The sequence below is a fragment of the Cryptotermes secundus genome, unplaced genomic scaffold, assembly GCF_002891405.2.
Source record: "Cryptotermes secundus unplaced genomic scaffold, Csec_1.0 scaffold146, whole genome shotgun sequence".
Lineage (NCBI taxonomy): Eukaryota > Metazoa > Arthropoda > Insecta > Blattodea > Kalotermitidae > Cryptotermes > Cryptotermes secundus.
Window position 1 is genome coordinate 29,359 of NW_019733838.1, and position 19,132 is coordinate 48,490.

At 35.5% G+C, this 19,132-nt stretch overlaps 1 protein-coding gene across 3 annotated transcripts in view; it reads right to left on the minus strand.

The window, feature by feature from the left end:
• Positions 1 to 16,008: 16,008 nt before the first annotated feature.
• The window catches only part of LOC111868217, a 127,800-nt gene continuing 124,676 nt past the window's right edge, over positions 16,009 to 19,132 (minus strand). For all 3 annotated transcript variants that reach the window (XM_023858666.2, XM_033752957.1, XM_033752958.1), the window contains 2 exons: positions 17,802 to 18,767; positions 16,009 to 16,594 (listed from right to left, as the gene is read on the minus strand). In XM_023858666.2, the coding sequence (XP_023714434.1) occupies positions 16,534 to 16,594; positions 17,802 to 18,767 (1,027 nt within the window). In that variant the 3' untranslated portion in view covers positions 16,009 to 16,533. The remainder of the gene's footprint in view (positions 16,595 to 17,801; positions 18,768 to 19,132) is intronic.

The following is a 19,132-nucleotide window of genomic DNA, read 5'->3' on the forward strand; positions in this document are numbered from 1 at the left end:
AAATTTTGTGATGCCTGTGATGAATATTTAGGTTAAGCCTATAACAGCGCCTAAGTTCTTGTTCAGCTGCGTGTCAACTGCTAACATATTGTGAAGTTAGCTTCATTTTAAATCGTAGAGTGGTTTGAGACTGAGCCCACTTGGCAGGAAAGACGGGGCTAGCTGCAACAACTTTCGCATTTTGTTTTTACCTCATTGAATTTTAATAACTAAAGAGAAACTCGTGACGCATATTAAACTCAGAACTTTTGTGGATGTACACAAAAAGAAAGGAAACTTTGGATTACGACAGAATCAAAGTAATAACACCACAAAACACAATAAAATTGTTGTGAACTGCGCCGAAATCAGGGCAAGATTCAACACTTAATCTGAGTAATCGTCATAGTCAGTGGACACGTAAGGAATGTTGCGTCCTGAGCAAGCAAAAGGTGACCGCAGCTCACAATTTGGGCACCCTACTCAGTCCTCACCAGCCTTATGCTCTACACGACAAACCAAACGGCAGTAGTCGTCGCCGGCTTTGTATGGCGCGGTTTCAATGGGTCCAAGCTTCCTTTTCATTCCTCGTGTCTTATTATTTTTGTTACTTTCCAAGCCCTTTCATTTCTGCGCTGCCGCTTTCTTGATCTTCTCTTCTTCTTGTATGGCTCGTTTCTCAGCAATGTCTGTCAAGAGGGTTGCTTTCTTTCTCTTTTTCCTTCGATTCGAAATTTTCGGGGTCTAGCTTTTGGAAATGGGCCCACATATTTATGGGGGAAACTATCATTGATTAGATCAAGGCTGTTACCTCCTTCTTGAAGACTGGATATGTTCTGCGAACCGCTGGGAGCCGGTACCAAGAAAGCTAGGACTTGTTCCCTTTCTTTTTCATTGGGAAGGTCAATAACAAAAGATGCGAGAAAGTCATGGAGTTGGAAATTATTAAGAATATATGGAAACATTCAAGCACTTGAAAACTTTTACGTTATAATTATTATTATTTAATTGCAAATGGGTTTTCACGGGGCGGCACTGGTACTACAATAAGACAACAGACAAATAACCCACATAAACACGTTCAAACAAAGCACAGTACACAAACATTAATAGAAAAGTGAAACATACTATACAATAAACTAACAGCAATGAATGCGCAATGTCTTGTTCTCATTTTCCCTTCATTTCGCTTTACTACACTTACGTAATCCTCCCATCCTTAACTCTTTTCACTTCACTTCACTTCACTTTACTGCAGTTTTTTGTTGATTTCGATCTCTCCTTTACTTCGCCTCATTTATCGCTTTCCTAACCCTTTTCCTAAAATTACTTAGTTTGCAGGAGAGAGTCCCTAAAGCATCTGAAGATAGTTGGCTCCAGATATGTATGGTCCTATTTGGAAAGAAGTATTTCCCGGTACCTGTCCGTTGCTCTCTGCTCCTAATTTTTCTATCATGATAGCCCCTACTCATTGTAATCTATCATCTATAGTTTTCCAAGTCCGTTCTCCCGTGTATGCTTTGAAGAGAGCGCATATGCTAGCTATCTGAGCTCTGTCAAGGTTCCCCAGTTCAAATTGTCCTTTTTAAATTTTTTATTCATTTTAGTATACTTACAATCTACTCATAATGTACTACTACAGAGTAATAAGCAAATGTTAGAGCGTTGCGTGGCTTGCAGGAGTACCATCCACTGATGGGTTATCCTCCGTTACGTAGAATAGGTCTTCTGCCCATTGACTCTCTGTGTACGTACGCGAGGAACAGCAGTGGACCCAGCGCACTTTCTCGCGGCACTCCTGACTTCCTCCGGTAATTGCCCTCCTACTCTAACTCTGTGTACGGCCCAAAAAGAATTCCCTCATCCATACAACTACCCTCGAGTCCACAATTTTCGTAAGCAGCTGATCATGAAGAACTAAATCGAAGGCCTTCGAAAAATCTATTACAATTATCCCAGATTTTCTTCGGGTACATGGCAATACCGTGTTCCATTTCCTTGCAGACCACTGAGGTTAAACTGACGGGTCTGTAATTTGAGACCTGCCATCGATCACGCACTTGTAAATAGAAACATCTATGGCTTTTTTCCAGTCACAGGAGAGAGTGGCATTATTAACTGTTACATCCAATAATCGCGCAAGGTATGGAATCATGACTTCCCACCCAGTTTTAGCACTTCCCCAGAAATGCCGTCTGGCCCCACTGATTTGTTTTTGCCTGTCGCTGCTAACTTTTTCCTAATAATTTTGATACTAACTGCGAAGGGTTCCCCTGTGATAGCGTGTTGTATTTGCGCGGTGCTGAGCTTACAGCTGAATGTGGAAGAATAATGGAAGTTGCGGAGTTAGCCTTTTCTATCGAATCAGTAACCAGCAGCCCATTAACATCTTTGATTGCAGGAATATTTTCCCTATTTCCTCTGCGTCTTTTTACATGTTTGTAGAACTCAGTCCAGCAGATACCTTCATTTTTAGTACAGTCCTTAAAAATGTCTCCTGTGCATTTTGTTTGGCTAATAACAACTGCTTTGATAGGAGTTTCAGTTCCTCTCGGTACTGCTGTTATAATTTTCGTCTATTATATGCTCTTCTGACATTTAACTTTAACCTTTTTCACTTCCTTGTTGTAATAATCAGGGTCTGAATTCTTTTTCAGTAATTTATGCGGAATAAATATTTCGAGACACTGGAGTATTACGTTCTTGAAATTATTCCATACTTCCTCAACACATCTACCATTGCTTGCCCATATTGGAAAATTATCCCGGAGAAAGGTTTGTAGGCCTATAACATCAGCTTTGTGGTACACCAGGACTAGTCTTTCTATTTGAGGTCGACAGTATCTTTCTTCCCATTATGCTGCTAATATTATCTCACAATGGTCACTAATCCTTTGTATAATGCTGAAAGAGGTAACTTGTACTCTTCTCCAAGTATAATTAGAATGATCAAGTCAAGGAGGATGAGGTGGGTAGGTCATGTAGCACGAATGGGGGAGACGAATGCGTATAGGATAATGGTGGGAACGCCAGAAGGAAAGAGACCACATGGAAGACCAAGGCGTAAGTGGGTGGACAATATTAGAATGGATCTTAGAGAGATAGGATTGGATGGTATGGATTGGATAGATCTGGCTCAGGATAGGGACCTGTGGAGGGCTCTTGTGAACACGGTAATGAACCTTCGGGTTCCATAAAATGCTGGGAAATTCTTGAGTAGCTTCAGAATTGGCGGCTCCTTAAGAAGGGCTCAGCTCCATGAGTAAGTATGTAAGCATCCCGCTGCAAGCCATATTAAAATGTATATGTATAACACAGTCTGTCAATAATGCAACACACTGTTCCTTTTTCTTCAAGTTACACTCTTAACAAAACATGTTTCAGCCCTAGATGGCCATTTTCAGGTGTCTTAATACATTGTTAAAACTGCTACACTTCCTTAATACGCGCTAAAATCAGACGCTGTATTTTATTAAGTGGACTACAGCGTCTGATTTTAGCGCAATACTAATGCAGTGTAGCAGTTTTAATATATTAATATATTAAGGAACTTGAAGATGACCATCTAGGGCCGAAACATGTTGTGTTAAAAGTGTAAGTGGAAGAAAAAGAATAACTTGTTGCATTATTGACGGACTGTGTTACCACAGACGTTTCAAGTGCCTGATAATTCAGGTGGGATGAACGGTAGTCCAGGAAGAGCATAACAGGATTAACTTCATTAAGTTTAGTATAGCGAATGAAATATGTAATTATATATACAAATAACTCTTCATTAATTAGATAATATCCCGTGGCAGCTCGAATATAACCTGCCGGACAATCTCGTGTGAGGTGATCACAACTGGGGGATGAAGATGTCCTGGACGCTGACTGCAACTGCAACAGCTATTAGTTCTCTTTACTCTGCCCTGGTCACGGTTACTACCGTTTTAACAGCTTCCAGCTACAATTTCCTTTGGTATCAGTACCGCTGTAATTCCAGTCTCACGTAAGTTCCGGACTTCATTTGCACCACATCTTGAATATACAGGGTGATTCACGAAGTTTTACCCCGGCTTATGGTACATATTCCTGGGGTTATTTCCTGCAAAATTTCCTTATAAACTTGTGGTAGATTTTCAATAGTTACGGAGTAACAATAGATTTTGGAAACACATCATTGTGAATGCAGCGCTATGCTTCCCGCCTGGGCGACCATGCGTTCCAGTCAGCTCTGCCAGCAGATAAGGCAGACCTGCTAGCGATCCTAGGCAAAGCGATCCAGTAGTAAAGAGGACGTTGTGTTGGTGTCTGTGAAGTTAAAGATTCCGTACACATTTTCCACTCAGGAATACGCCGATATGGTGTTTGTTTTGGGTGTATGTGATGGAAATGCGAGAGCCCCTGCTGCCGAATATCACCGGCGTTATCCTAATCGCAGGATTCCGAATCCTAAATCCATTAGCAGTACATTCAACACATTAAGACAAACTGGTTCTCTCCCCAGCGTTCGTATACAATGCGAACGAAATCCTCAACATGAATTGTGCGAAGAAGAAAACATTCTCGATGCTGCAGAGCGCAGTCCGCGTGCCAGTACAAGACGTCTAGCTCGGCGGTTCGGTGTTTCTCAGTCCATGGCCTGGAGGACTCTTCATGAGAACGGGCTGCATCCTTATCATTTACAGCAAGTACAACACCTACAACCAGGAGACCGTGCTCTTCGTCTGCAGTTCTGCAACTGGTTAAATGGAAATCGGCAGTTGTACCGCTTGATAATGTTCTGCGATGAGGCACAATTTACACGGGATGGGGTCAACAACAGTCACAACTTGCATGTTTGGACAGACAATAATCGCAGTGCCACGACAGAATCGAATTTTCAACATCGATTCAGTGTCAATGTTTGGCGTTGTGCTCTGTATGACCAGCTAATCGGGCCGTTCATTTTTCCTGACCGCTTAACTGGTGAGATTTACCTCCACTTCTTAGAAGAATTACCGCAGTTACTTGAAGATGTTCCTCTGGCAAGAAGACGCCGGATGTACTTTCAGCATGATGGGGCGCCTCCTCACTTCTCCCGCTCAGTAGCAGCTCACTTGGATCGTCATTTCCCACAGCGGCGGATTGGTCGCGGAGGCCGCAACGCCTGGCCTCCCAGGTCGCCAGACCTAACGCCGTTAGATTATTGCATTTGGGGCTGGATGAAGGACATTGTGTACCAGGTAAAGGTACAAACACGTGAAGCGTTGCTTGAACGTATTCTGGACGTGGCAATGACAATAGGGAACAAACTTCCCATTATTCTGCACTCTGAAATTATACCAATAAATAATAAGGTAGAAATGTAGTGTTAAAAGTTATAATTTTATAAATTAACATTTTGGTTCAACCAGGAATTTATTCATACAGTCTGCATTCACAAACAGACAGGCAAATTGGATGAAGGATTAGGAAAAGTTTGAAAGCATTGCAGACATCTATATTAGGCCTACACATAGCAGTTAAATAAATACTGCAACGTATAAAATTTCTTTCATAATTATGTATGTGAAATCTAGACATAAAGAACATCAAGAATAGAATGTAATGGAAAGAGTTGAATACAGTTTAATACAAGACTGTGGATGCACAATTTTGTCTATAATTCATTCTAGGTCTATTATACAATATATGACAGGCTACATGTGAAATCTTATAAATGCTGAGGACCAATACAAACCAAGCAACAGTTTGATTTTAAACTAATATTAAATGACTGTTGGAAATTTGTGTTAAATATGACAGCTTGCTGTCATTTCAATTGTTACTTGGAAGGCATTCATCATATAACCTCACCAGCATTGTCAACTGTGAGCAGTTCTTGTATTTAATACTTAAAATAATAAGGAGAGTAATAGCACAAATTATTGTTATCTTAAAGATATAAGTTAATAATTTAACTCTTGAGAAATTTGCAGTGTCATGTAAGTCAAAGTTAAGAGGTACCTATGCTGAGTTTCAGCTGATATTTACACATCTAACTTCATATGTCATAGAGTTAAAGTAAAGTTTGTCCTTGTCCTTAAATGCAATGTCATGAAGATAAATGGGTGAGCAGAGATATAACATTGTACCTTCTTAAGCCTGCCACTTGATGGGCTTCACACTCAAGCTGCCATACATCCTATGGTATCAGTTAGAGAAGAGGCTATATGCATATCAGAATGTGTCAGGACATGGTGGCAAAGGAGAAACCTTGGCCTGCAGAGAAAAGGGTACTGCCTCTCCAGTCCTTTGTCAGTTACTATACTAATTGATTTACAATGATGTCACCATTTTCTGTATGCTATTCATATGTCATAAGTTAATAAGGCCATTTCTATACCCTATCACATGAAGTAAGTCTATATTACCAGTTTCTGTACCATATTCATATGCCAAAATGTTAAAACCACAAAATTCTACACTTCTCAATTGAAATTATAACTCAGAATGGTGTATATATTACATAGGCCTTATAGTAAGACGTGTCTAATAATAATCAAAAAGAAGAATCATATAACCATGTAATCATAAGTTCAAATCTGTAAATAGTACTGTTGAGATCACTATATCTTTACTTTCCAAGTCATATTAAACATAATCACAACATTCAAAGTACTGTGACTTTTCTGACTAGATACAAATATAATCACTCTCAAAGCTATCATCTTGGTCAAATGAGAAGGACTTCTATTTCAGAGATATTTCAATCTAAATTACAATGAGATCTTTTGCTACCCACATTATAAGGGTGTTTATTACACTTCTAATCGCACGAATGTAAACAAATTATGAAACAGGTATTTGGTAATAAGTTTTAAGACTGCAGTCTCACAGTGTTCCAACAATTTGAACTATTTCTAAATCCAGTTATTAAACATTCCTAAATAACAATTTAAGATATCCTTAATTTTTACAATCAAGAATTAATAACTCTGCCACTCATTATGAAATTGGCAGACTTGACTCTTAACATCAATGACATTTGCAGTAAGAAAATCTACTTCCCAATATACTTGACTGTTAAAGAACCAATAGTTACCATGTATGACCTGAAATATCATATGTATACTTTCACCTTGCAAGATCAGCTTAAATGTCATACAGCGAGTCTGAACAATAACTCCATCAACAACTTATCTGCTTTAATGTCATAATAAACAATGTACAAACTCATCCATACACAATATGGAATAATACCGTTTTATGATGTTACTACCTAACAATATATTAGAGCAACATTCAGTAAACTACTTTTAGAACAAAGTTTCATTTTGTTTTGTTTTATACTTTTGTAAGACGCTTTAATACATCATTTCCTTTACACTGTAGTTTTGCCCAAATGACACAGTCTTCAGTGAATTTTCAATACACACTTTACTCATTTATCACTACAGAGAACTTGATCTTGTGTTTCTTGTGACCTCACTCTTTGCTCGGTCATTGAACATAACACTAGTTTCCATATTGTTGAATAAACTACAGCATAGGTCCATTATTATAAAAAAAACACGTGCTGTACACTTTTATTCATGGAACAGGGCAGAAAGACACTAATTAAACATTTTCTAAAGAAAGATGTAACATGTTACAAAACCTGATATTTATTTGAATTTCAATATGATACACTGATGCAGACAAGTGTTCCTTTTAAATTTCTGTATATTTATTCAAATGACCCATGAATTATGGAACTTATGTTCATAACAGTGGGATTTCATCCTCAGGCACTTTCATGTATAACACACGTGAAGTTAACCATTAGCTAAATATTTCGCTTAGTGGGGTATGGAGTCCAATTGGGTCCACTCAGCATGGCGGCCACTGATTGGCCTATTGTAGCCTACCCCGGGTGATTATGATGGAATCAAGATTGGCAGGGGAAACCGAAGTGCTCAGAGAAAACCTGCCACAGCGCTACTTTGTCCACCACAAATCCCACTTGACAAGACCCGGGATCAAACCCGGGCCACCGCGGTGGGAAGCCAGTGACTAACTGCTTGACCTATGGAGCGGCCTGGCTAAATATTTACTTATTTTACAATATTTTTATTGCAAATTCTATATCACTGTTCATATCAATATCAGTATAATTGGTGGTGGAAACTGTACAGCCATATTAAGCAAGTATAGAACATGTACCAAGCAGGTTCCCAATTCAAATCTTGTCTCAAGCACTGACTTTTTGGACTAAGTCTCTCATGGTCCTCAGTCCCTCTAGATGATGCCAGGATAGTGTGTTGAAACAAGCCATAAAAGCCTCCCCCCCATACAGTTCAGTTCACTATGATCGACTTATTTATTGTGCACCAAGTAATTTTCATATTTGATGCAGTGCTGTGATATGAACTTCAATCGAACCGAAGTGTAGTTGAAGTTTAAAAATTTGATCACTGGAGTAAAATTGATTAAAAACCTGTTTCTCTTTACTTTCATATAAAACTTAAGAAGTGTAAACTATAAGACTAATCATAACAGAAATTTGGACAGAGTAAATTATGCAATCAAGTCTTTTTGGGTGATCAAGTGTATTACATTGAAATAAATTTATAACATTTTGGAAACAATATTTCTTTCCACAATCATACATACATAAACATACACATATATTCTATAGATCCAGAATTTGTCAGATGACTGTTGTTTTCTTTTATAGTGGGATTTTTTATGACCCTTTCAACATTGTAGACTATGTAATGTCAAATGGTAGCATAACACATGAATGATGAATTACAAAATATTATGATGGAAGCGGTCATGGCCTTTTTTGAGGTACTGTCCAGCCATTTGTTTGGAAGGACTGAGGATAGCAAGAGCGCCAACCAATATTTGAACCAAGAACCTCCAAAATACAGGTTTTGAGTGTTACCACCAGAACAGCATGTTTGATAAGACTGCTGGATGAGAAAGTCATAAAATACATATAAATGTAGAACACACAAGTATTATGTTTGTGGTGTTTGGGAAACGAGGGCTAAATCAGCATCTGGTCAGAATGATATAAGTACATCATGGATCTTTCCATTAGATTGTCTTAAATTTGTACCTTCTCCTAAAAACTGATTCTGATTCACTTGACTCTTTATCCCATAACATTAGAGATATAATTATGAGATAACTACATTAAACAAAAAGCTTACCATAGATTATAAATTACTAAAATTAAATATTTATCAATAGGATAAAAGTATTTAAGTATTGTTTTAATGAAACGTTAAATTGTGCATTTTGTAAATAATGATAAATTTTTTCCCATACAAAATGCACTTTTCTGTGAGAAAATGAAGTTGGCAATTGGTTTATGAAGATGATTCTTACTTTTCCTATTAACACTGTGTGGTGATGAATCTGTTTGAAAATGTTCCCTATTTTACAACAGATTGCACTCATGAAATCATTTATGTATATCGAAGAGGTAAAATCTCAGTTTTCTTAAATATAGTGTGATGTGAAGTATAAGATTTGGCACTAACTGTAATCACAATTCTTCGTAAGGCAAATATCCTTATACTGTCAGGTGAATTACCTTCAGAATTAGTCAATACTTCATAGTAAAGTGAAAATAAGGGAAATAAATTATTTCATTATATCATTATTGCTAATATGATGTATTGACCTAATTGCATAACACACTTCACTTAGCTTAGAAATCATATATTCTATATGTGTCTTTCAGTATAGGTAGCTTTCACTTTGTAAGCCTAAAGATTTGAATTTAGAGTCTTCTCTATTTGTTTCTAATTTTTCCCACTACTTACAAGATTCTGTTTTGAATTATTTGTCACATTTCTTTTGTTTTATCCAGATTTAGAATCAATTAATTAGCAGTAAACCAATTATTTATGAGAGAGAAAATACAACATTTTCACTTAGAAACCAACACTTTTAACATAATTAAATAATCTAATGTAATCAGGAAATATTTCGTGTCCTGATACTGTGTTTATTGTTAGAAGAAGGCCTTTGTATCAAGAACAATGGCTCAAGGTTTGATCCTTGTGGACTCAAAATTGGCTGAAATATGTTGTGAAAGCAAAAAACTCAGTTATCATTGCTCAGTAATTAGCCATAAAGAGAGATGCAAACAGAATGAGTCACCCATCTCACAAGATCTTATAGATTAACTAGATTAATTTCTGAAGTTATGACCGAATGTGGCAATCAAAGTGTCTGGATTGCTAAAGGATGCTAACAACTGGGTTTCATGAACAATTCAGAAGGAAATGTCATTTGTATTAAAATGACTTGGATTCAGCCTGACCTCAATAGTCTCCTTTACTCATCACATCAATTCTTGACAACAGAAGTAGTCTGCAGCCAATAAATCAATTTCTTTTTTCTGTACTGATGCAAATTATCACCCAGAAATCTATATAACAATTTATGATTTTGTGCAGTATGATTAACTGTATGAAAATTTATTACCTTATAACATCTGATAATATTTGTTTGTGATGAGCCAGATAGCACAGTACGTTGCTAAAAGTCATCATAGATCAGTTTCACTGGCTGAACTGTCTTGCAGCAACAAACGGTTCAAAATTAGTTGATGAAGCCAGCAGTTTCACAAAGTTGCTATAAACACTAAGCTTAATAGTAATAACCCATTCTGACAATGATAAATCCACATTTAACACATCTAGCTGAGTATGCATAATATTATATAGACATTCACACATATGGACACATAGTAATTATGTGAATATTAGCATTTACATGATTAGAACATTTATTATTAGTATGTGCTATTCACTAAGTTGAAACTGCTGGATTTGCAAAAGATAACTGCATTAATTGAGCTAATTGTTATTATAATTAATCTGTTCACACAGTCAAAAATCATGTATCAGAAATTCATTATTAATTTTAAGTAATAATACAGTTCCTATAAAGGGTATAAAGTAATTTATGTCTCTGCCATTTTTATGTACTTCACCATATCTCTGAAAGCACTTGCATTTAACGGGTGTTACTTAAGACATTTTTTATTATAGCCAAGAAAGATTCTATGGAACTCCATCCCAATACAAAAAGCATAAGTATGAAGAGGACACAAATGAAGACAGAACAGGATGTTCTTTTCCCTTACTTAATAGTAAAAAAGAAGTATTTATTAATTATATAACCAACTTCCTCTGATACACTAACTACTGTCCAAAACAGAAACTAAAGTAGTACTGTCCATAGCGTTTTCTGTTACTTCATAAAAGATTCAAACAAGATATGTTTTAACAGACTAGAAATTTACCTGTTAATCTTTGGTGAATACTATTTTGTGTAAAGTTTCATAAATGCCAATAACAGACTTCCATTAATATCTTATTTCAGTCATTCCCCACCTATATTTTTTAGAAGCACAAGGTTTTGAAAGAGGTTTCTTGGGATTCCACAGTTAAATTTCTTGAGTTATGGGTTTCACTATGATAACTATTGTTAAAAATAATTTGCTATCAAAAAGATAAATCACAAAGCTACATTATCCCAAAATAATACCTTATAACTCATTAAGTACCATGTAGGATGATCCTAAACATGTGGTATGTAAGCAAAAAATGGCATATTCTAAGAAGTGTTTGTTAGTAAATGAAGACAAAAACTACTGATTATCTGCTAGAACTGTTTCTCCAGTCTTGTAAAAAGAGAGAAAGAACAACATGTTATGTAATCTATATTCAGTTATTAATGCAGTAACTGCATTAGTGGTATGAAGCTTCAGAACTTGGTATTTTTTTCTTTGTGAAATATTACTGTTAAGTATCTCAGCTTAATGTTACAATGTAATAATAAAGATCATTGATATCAGTTTATAATTGAACAATGGTTACATGAAGGATCTTAACAAAGGGCTATTTAATTTCTTTGTTATTATTATCATCATCATCGTATTACATTTTACTTTTACCATATATTTGCCATTTTCCAGGATGAAGTTCCTTCACTGTTTGTCATGGCTGAAAAGTTTCTTAAAACATTTTAGAATATACTGTTCTAGTCATTTTATTCATAGCCAAGTCTCTTTGTATTTATGATGCTATGAATGGGAACAAGTCTCTTCCAAATGTCCATGTCTTAAGTTCAGAATTTTTTAGGTATTTAACAGTGTCAATGAAAAACAAAATCCTCCACTGCTTGATAACTCAGAATGTTTGCGATTTAACATTAGATATTATCAGATATTACTGAAATACATAAGAAGCCAATTTTTAGGTAAAAAATAATTTTGTATTGAACAGTTTAATGCTTTTCTGGAATACTGTCAGTTCTATCATGATAAAGTGTAGCACATAAGATATTCCAGATACTCCAAGTCAATACTGGCTTCAGATTAATTACTCCAAAGATGAGTATTGCACTGTTTGTTGGCAGACTCAAAAGAGACAACCTATTCCCAACCAGGGTGAGGCAATGGCAAGGGCTCAGATTTGTCAGCTCTCAATCTCTGGTAGCACTAGAGTCTCTGATGTGTTCAGCTAGTGATATCTATACATGACAAACACAAGTACTGAAGAAGGGCCATTTAATCAAATTCTCTACACAATTTTAAGTATCTCTCTTCATGGATCTATTCAATTTGCAGTAAAAGAAAGCTGCATGTTATGCCAGCAACAAGGATATTCCCCCATATCTCAGAACTTGTTCCCATTAATAAACAATAGTTGCTAAGACATTATTGCTGAACACAAGCTACTTTCATAAACTGGGACTAATTTACAATTGACCAAGTTCAATAAACAATTTCAGCCTCTTATATTGAAAATTAGAATTTGTAGTTTTTATCTAATACATGCAATATTCAATAAATATTGTCTGAAATTCTTTGTACTGAAAAATAAAAGGGTTGCTGAACTTCATAAATATTATTAATCATAGTGACACATATTTAATTTTTTTACATAGTAGTAACATCGATGAGGAACAAACCTGAAACTATTCAATACTGATCCTGTATGCTAATCACTAGATCATAATGTTGGTTTTCAGAGGAGTAAGGTTGAATTTCACCACCACTATCTTAAAGGAACAGCAATATAATACACCTTTCAGTATAATCATAACCAATCATCTAACAAGAGAAGTATGTCAATTCCTAACATAACAATATGCTTACTACACCATCCACAATGGATAATGTCAAAGAATAATTACAGTGCAATTATTCTACAGTCTTACAGCTTGTCTGAAGGTGGTTCACTTTATTTGTCCGTGAATTTCAGTCCGGAAACAAAGCTCAGTTAAACTATGTGAATTTCTCAGATAAGTATTGCATATGTACACAATAATAATAACTTATTAGTCATTTGTGTGTTACATAGTCTTGTTTTAGGAATAGTTTTCAGAACATTACTTCATACTATTGATTCTTTCTATGAATGCTGAAAATAGAACTAATAATTGTGTGCATAATGCACAGTTTATAACAAAACTGAATTTGTTGCTATTTATTATAAAACACATATATATGCCTTATATTTGTTCTATCACAATAAAATTAATGAAAATACCTCAAGTGAAATCCTTTATAAATTTAATGATTATAATTTACTTTCTTTTAACTTATATCATTATATATATATAATTTTCAGGAGATTCAATTCTGACCATTTCGTGGTAAGGATTTTAAATTATTCTTTAAGATATGTAAAACCTTTCTTCCTCTGTAACCTATCAAGTGATGGGTAAGAGATGAGGCTCCCAACATAAAGATTGAGGTTGTGATAATATGCTGCCTGGTCAAGGCTATCACACTACTATTGGGGGTAGTGAAGATGAGTATGGAGCAATGGTGGAATGATGAACAGCACTGAAAGTCAAAGAAATTCAGAGAAGAACTTGCAGAACTTCTAAAATATAATCAGTGAGAGAGATTATTAATAGAAAATTGCTTAATAAATCAAACACTAGAAGAAATTAACTATAGAAACACAGAATCTGTTTTATGATACTGTAAATACTGAACCAAAAAAAGCAAATTAATACATATGAAAGTGGAGAAATATATGGACATACAGTTGATACATTTTAAGTTATTAATGGACTGACACTTGATATTTTTTAAGTTTTAAAGTTTCATAATGTTCATGATACAGATTTCAGGACAAAGAGAATGTTTGCTGTCTTTCAGGACTATTAAACAATAAGAAAATACGTGGAACTTTTAGTAATATATGAACAATTTGCTTACAAGTATACACAGATGTCCAGAAACATAATAGAATAGTGAATATAGCTCACTGTTCTCTTTAGCTGATCATCAGCTTGATAAGTTATGAGCTGGAAATGTCTGGCCATTCAGCTGCAGAGTACTCTTGACTTCACTGAATGCCAATAATACCTCAGTGCAATTTTAATTTAGCAGTGACTGAAAGACTAGATGGGTGAGTCCATGAGTCAATCAATGAACAAATGGATATGTTACTAAGTTGGTCAGTGAATATCTTACAATATTTATTGCATTCTATATACAGAAAATCATAATTTACGGTCCTCAGTTTCTGAATTTTTTGCTATTTGTATTCAATTTTCATAATTCAATTCACTATTTGTATTTTGTCCACTTAACCGTTTCTACTATATAATTCAGACCAACTGTGTTCAAGGGAAATCTTAAGTAAGAACATATGGGCTATATATGACAACCTAAACATCATTATTGTCATCGATGTCACCATTGCCTTTGCCGTTGTCATCATCATGATGATCAACAACTTGAAGTACTTCAATGGCCTGTTCCATTCCCATTAAAATATCCCATGGAGAATTAACATTTCAAGGAATTTCTAACATTCGTTTTCCTCATGAACGCTACTTCAGGACTGTCTGATTCAACTTTCTTCCATACCTTCAACATATACGAACATTTATTTCAGATGTATGAAATCCTATTTGTAATACTATTAATTTGCAAAGCCTTTAAATCTGTTTATAACCGGAAACTGAAACTTCTGCTATTGAATTCATCCACCATATTTCAGAAGCTTCAATTACTGTACAAACTTCTGACATATATGACAGGTCTTGCACATATATTACACAGTTCTGAGTATCCTTAATAGTGGTCAAAAGTAGAGCAGTGAAAATCAAGACATCTGCCTTGTATTCTGGAGGTATGTGAATCAGATAACTGCTTCCAGTTTGAACCTTAAAGTGTCATGATCACCCTCCACTGGATAATGAGAGTATCAGAATGACTCCATCAACCTACTGCAAGAGCAAATATTAGTTGTACCCTTATGTTGCTTTTGTTATCAAAATTCATCATTCAGTTATATGTTTTCATGTACATGCTTTACATAATAAAGTCATTTTAATTGGATTTTAATCCTTTCACTGCTAATCCCAAGTATACTCATTACACAGTTAGTATGTCTTGCATGACAGTTAAAATATGTTAATTTTCAGTTAGTTTCTCATGCAAACCGAAATACATTCATATTTGTTATGAACGTTTGAATTCTTCACCATATTCATGGAACATAAGTTGAAAAGAAAGTACGAATAACTTCCCAATTTACAGACATTCGTTCAACTAATCATGCATTAATTAAGCTCAAGAATTAATATTTTTATTTGGTATGTGCAAATTTCTGCTACAATATTCTTCAAACTTGATTCCCACAAACTTTTTTACACATTGAATTATATACCCACCAAGTCATATCGTACTACTGAATTCTTATTTTTAACTTTCTGTAACATTTTTTATTTGCAAGGTTATGGGTTTGATTCCCATGAGGTCACTGGATTTTCCAATTGACCTAATGCTTCCAGTCACACTATGGTCCTGAGGTAGGTTCAGCCTCTAAAAGAAATGAGTACCAGCAATCTTCCTTGGGGTAAAGGGTCACTGGCGTGTAAGGCTAACAAGCTTACCGCCATCTGTGGACTGATCAGCTGTAAGACGTGGGAGCCTTGAGGTCTCACAATCCTATGGGTCTTCATGGCTTCTTAAACAAGCACCTTTACCTTTTACCTTATTAAAATAAATCATAAATAAATAAATAAATAAATAAATAAATATATATATACTCGTATATATTTGTACTACATGGGTACCATAATTTTATTATTACTTAAATATGCATGCCAACACATTATTGCACTTACATTAATGGCAATTCACTTTTGCTTATCAAAAGAATATTCTAAAATGATAAGCCAGTGTACATTTCTTCCTGATGAAAATGACAGAATTTCATACAGTGCAATAATGTAGCAACTGAAAAATTGGTTATAAATATTTGGAAGGAATAAACTGTCTTAAAAGGAATTTCCATTACTTAAAAATTCTGGCAGCAAAAGGTTAAAACTTAATTTCTAATGTTTAATTAGTGCATTCTGATCATGTTACATTGGACACACACTGCAACATTCTTTTCCCATAGAAAAAAAAAACTATTGTACAGTGCATACCAAACGCATTTACCCCAACATCACACATAATATAAAATTGAGGATCATCAATGAAAATTAAATGGTTGCCTACATTTAAATGATAGAACACAGTTGTAACATATGTTCAATGACTGGCATTTCCATTAATTTAACCTTTCAGAGGTATCCCAGTGTTGCATACGTCTTCACAAATGGTGTATCCACTTTACAGCTCTCCCTGAAGGAAAGAATAAAGACATTAGTTAGCTACATATGTGAATTTTAAACCAAACAAAAATAATAAAATTGTGTGCGCGCATGCGAACGCACGCACGCACGCACACACACACACACACACTCACACACACATATATCAGTATTAGCAACTTCCTGTACACAAGACCTGATTTTACAAGAATGAAAATATATACCCAAGGCCTTGATATTATGGGTGTTTATATGGAGGGCTTTTTGACTGTAAGTTGCTTACCTCTGTGTGCAATTGATCTTGTCACACTGGTTAATAGATGCCTAATATGTATGCTAACACATCCATAACTTCTAATATAATATTAAACCAACAAACTATACACCCTTAGCTTGATCAGTTCCATGAAAACTCATTGTTCTTGGAAAAACGACATGTCTGTCATGCAATAAACAAAGCTATACTGCAGACGTCGTATTACCGATACAGGACAGATGGTGTTTCTACTCGTTGTTAGTACTCCTACAGTACCATCTAGTGGTAGGAGATATAATTATATTAACTGCAATACAATTTATAACAACTTTTAGTTTGACGAGTGTGACTTTCCAATCTCCCTGTATTATTCACCTCATTATTATGCCCTACTAGGATTTAAATATGACCTGAACTCCACTGGGAAGTATATTTTTGCAGAAGGCCTATATTCTTGTAGAATTAGTTCTGCACTTATTTTAGTTTGTCTGTCAAGATTGTTAAGAACTTCTTCATTGCTACATAAAACTGCTTTTTTACTGCACTGTCTGGAATTAGCAACGATATTACAGCCTGAGTATGCAGAAATTTTATGGCGCTTTCTTGCAACAAGCCTCTTATCTTTACTGTTTCTCCTAAATGGTTCCATTCTGAGTTGTATTTGTGTTTCTTCTAAAAGGGAATGACTTTTTCTGGAATCAGACAGTCTATGACACAGAGGATTCCTATATTAGTATTTTCTGCCAGCCCTTGATATTAAGGGTGCTCTTCTGTAACTATAATAACAATATGTTTTAATCCCTTGTTATTTAGTATAATAAATCCTTCCAAAGTCACATTCTAATGTCACCATAACTGATCATCTGCAGATAGTAAGTAGTTCAAATTTACATTATTAATAATAAAATGTTTATCAATATACCTAGGGAACTGAGGGTGAAAATATATACTGACTGTATACTGGATATCAATCTGTACTTACTCATCTTCCCATGGACATATTTCGTTGATTTTCCTGTCCTGAGAATCAACATGTTCTTCCCATGAGGCCACTACACACTCTGTATGTAATGCCTTATCACCATTACCACTTGCATGACTAGGAGCAACTTCCTCAACTTCTGTCATATGAAGTGGGTCCTGCAATGTCTCACTGGTACAAGTTTCTTCACCGGTATCATCCACAGCTGAACTTACACTTATGAGGGGGGTCACAGACACTGAAGATCTCTTACGAGGTTTTTTATAAGTTCTCGAACATGGGTCATCACTGTTCTTACTGGTCCTGTCCTGCGTCTCTGAACACACAGTTGTGGCACCTGGTAAATCAAAGGAGCGTTGTGCAGGTGTTCCTAAAGCAAAGTCCTCTGAGGAAGACACTGAAGGCCTAGTACTTCCAGGAAGCTTTGTTGTTACAGATGATCTGCGTGATTCTGACAAGCCTAAGCCAATGATGGAAGCTGTGGAGTACTTTCTGACTGTCTGGATCCTAGCAATAACACGCTCCTCAGATGACATGCGAACATTCTTCTCAGGTTCCACAGCTGAAGCACCAAATGGACATGGCTGTCCTAGGCCACAGGACTTCTTCAGCCTATCAGAAACCTCTGTTACAGCAACACTAATGTCAGAGGATGAGCTACCAGAATCTATCTGCATAGAATTCTTGCGTGAAGTTCTTGGTTCTGACAAGGACAAAGGTTGATTTGATGCTGAATCCCAGGGATATAAATCTTCACACATTGAAGAGGATGCTGTTGCAGCAGACATACTGCTTCTCTTTTTTCTGTCACCCTCAGAATGTGATGAGACCTCAGATGAAACAGTTGGCATATTTGTGGCTAAGTCCCAAGGACAAACATCATCCTTTGAATTTTCTTCACCTCTTCTGCTGTGTTTGAAGGATACTTTTGACACCACCTCTACAGGGGCTGCCCCATCAGGTTCTCTGAAATATAATGTTATGGAAAATGCTTAAGAGGCTTCATATACCATATCTGAAATCTGTCTTTGTTATGTGAAAATATGTTCCATTTCAAATTAAAATGCATTTTCACGAAACTGTAAGGGAACATATATATGTATAATTTGAAAAAAGTTGTACAAGTGGAAATAAAATAACTAAGCCTATCTGTAAGAATAAAAGAATATAAAATTTGTTTTAAGACATCATTAACTGCAGTGTAACAAATGAAATAACAATTGATTAAATCAGATGAGAAATACATCAAATAATGAATAACATGAATAATATTCAACAGTACAAATGGCATGCTAAATAAAACACTAGTAAACTACAGGAATTTAAGATAA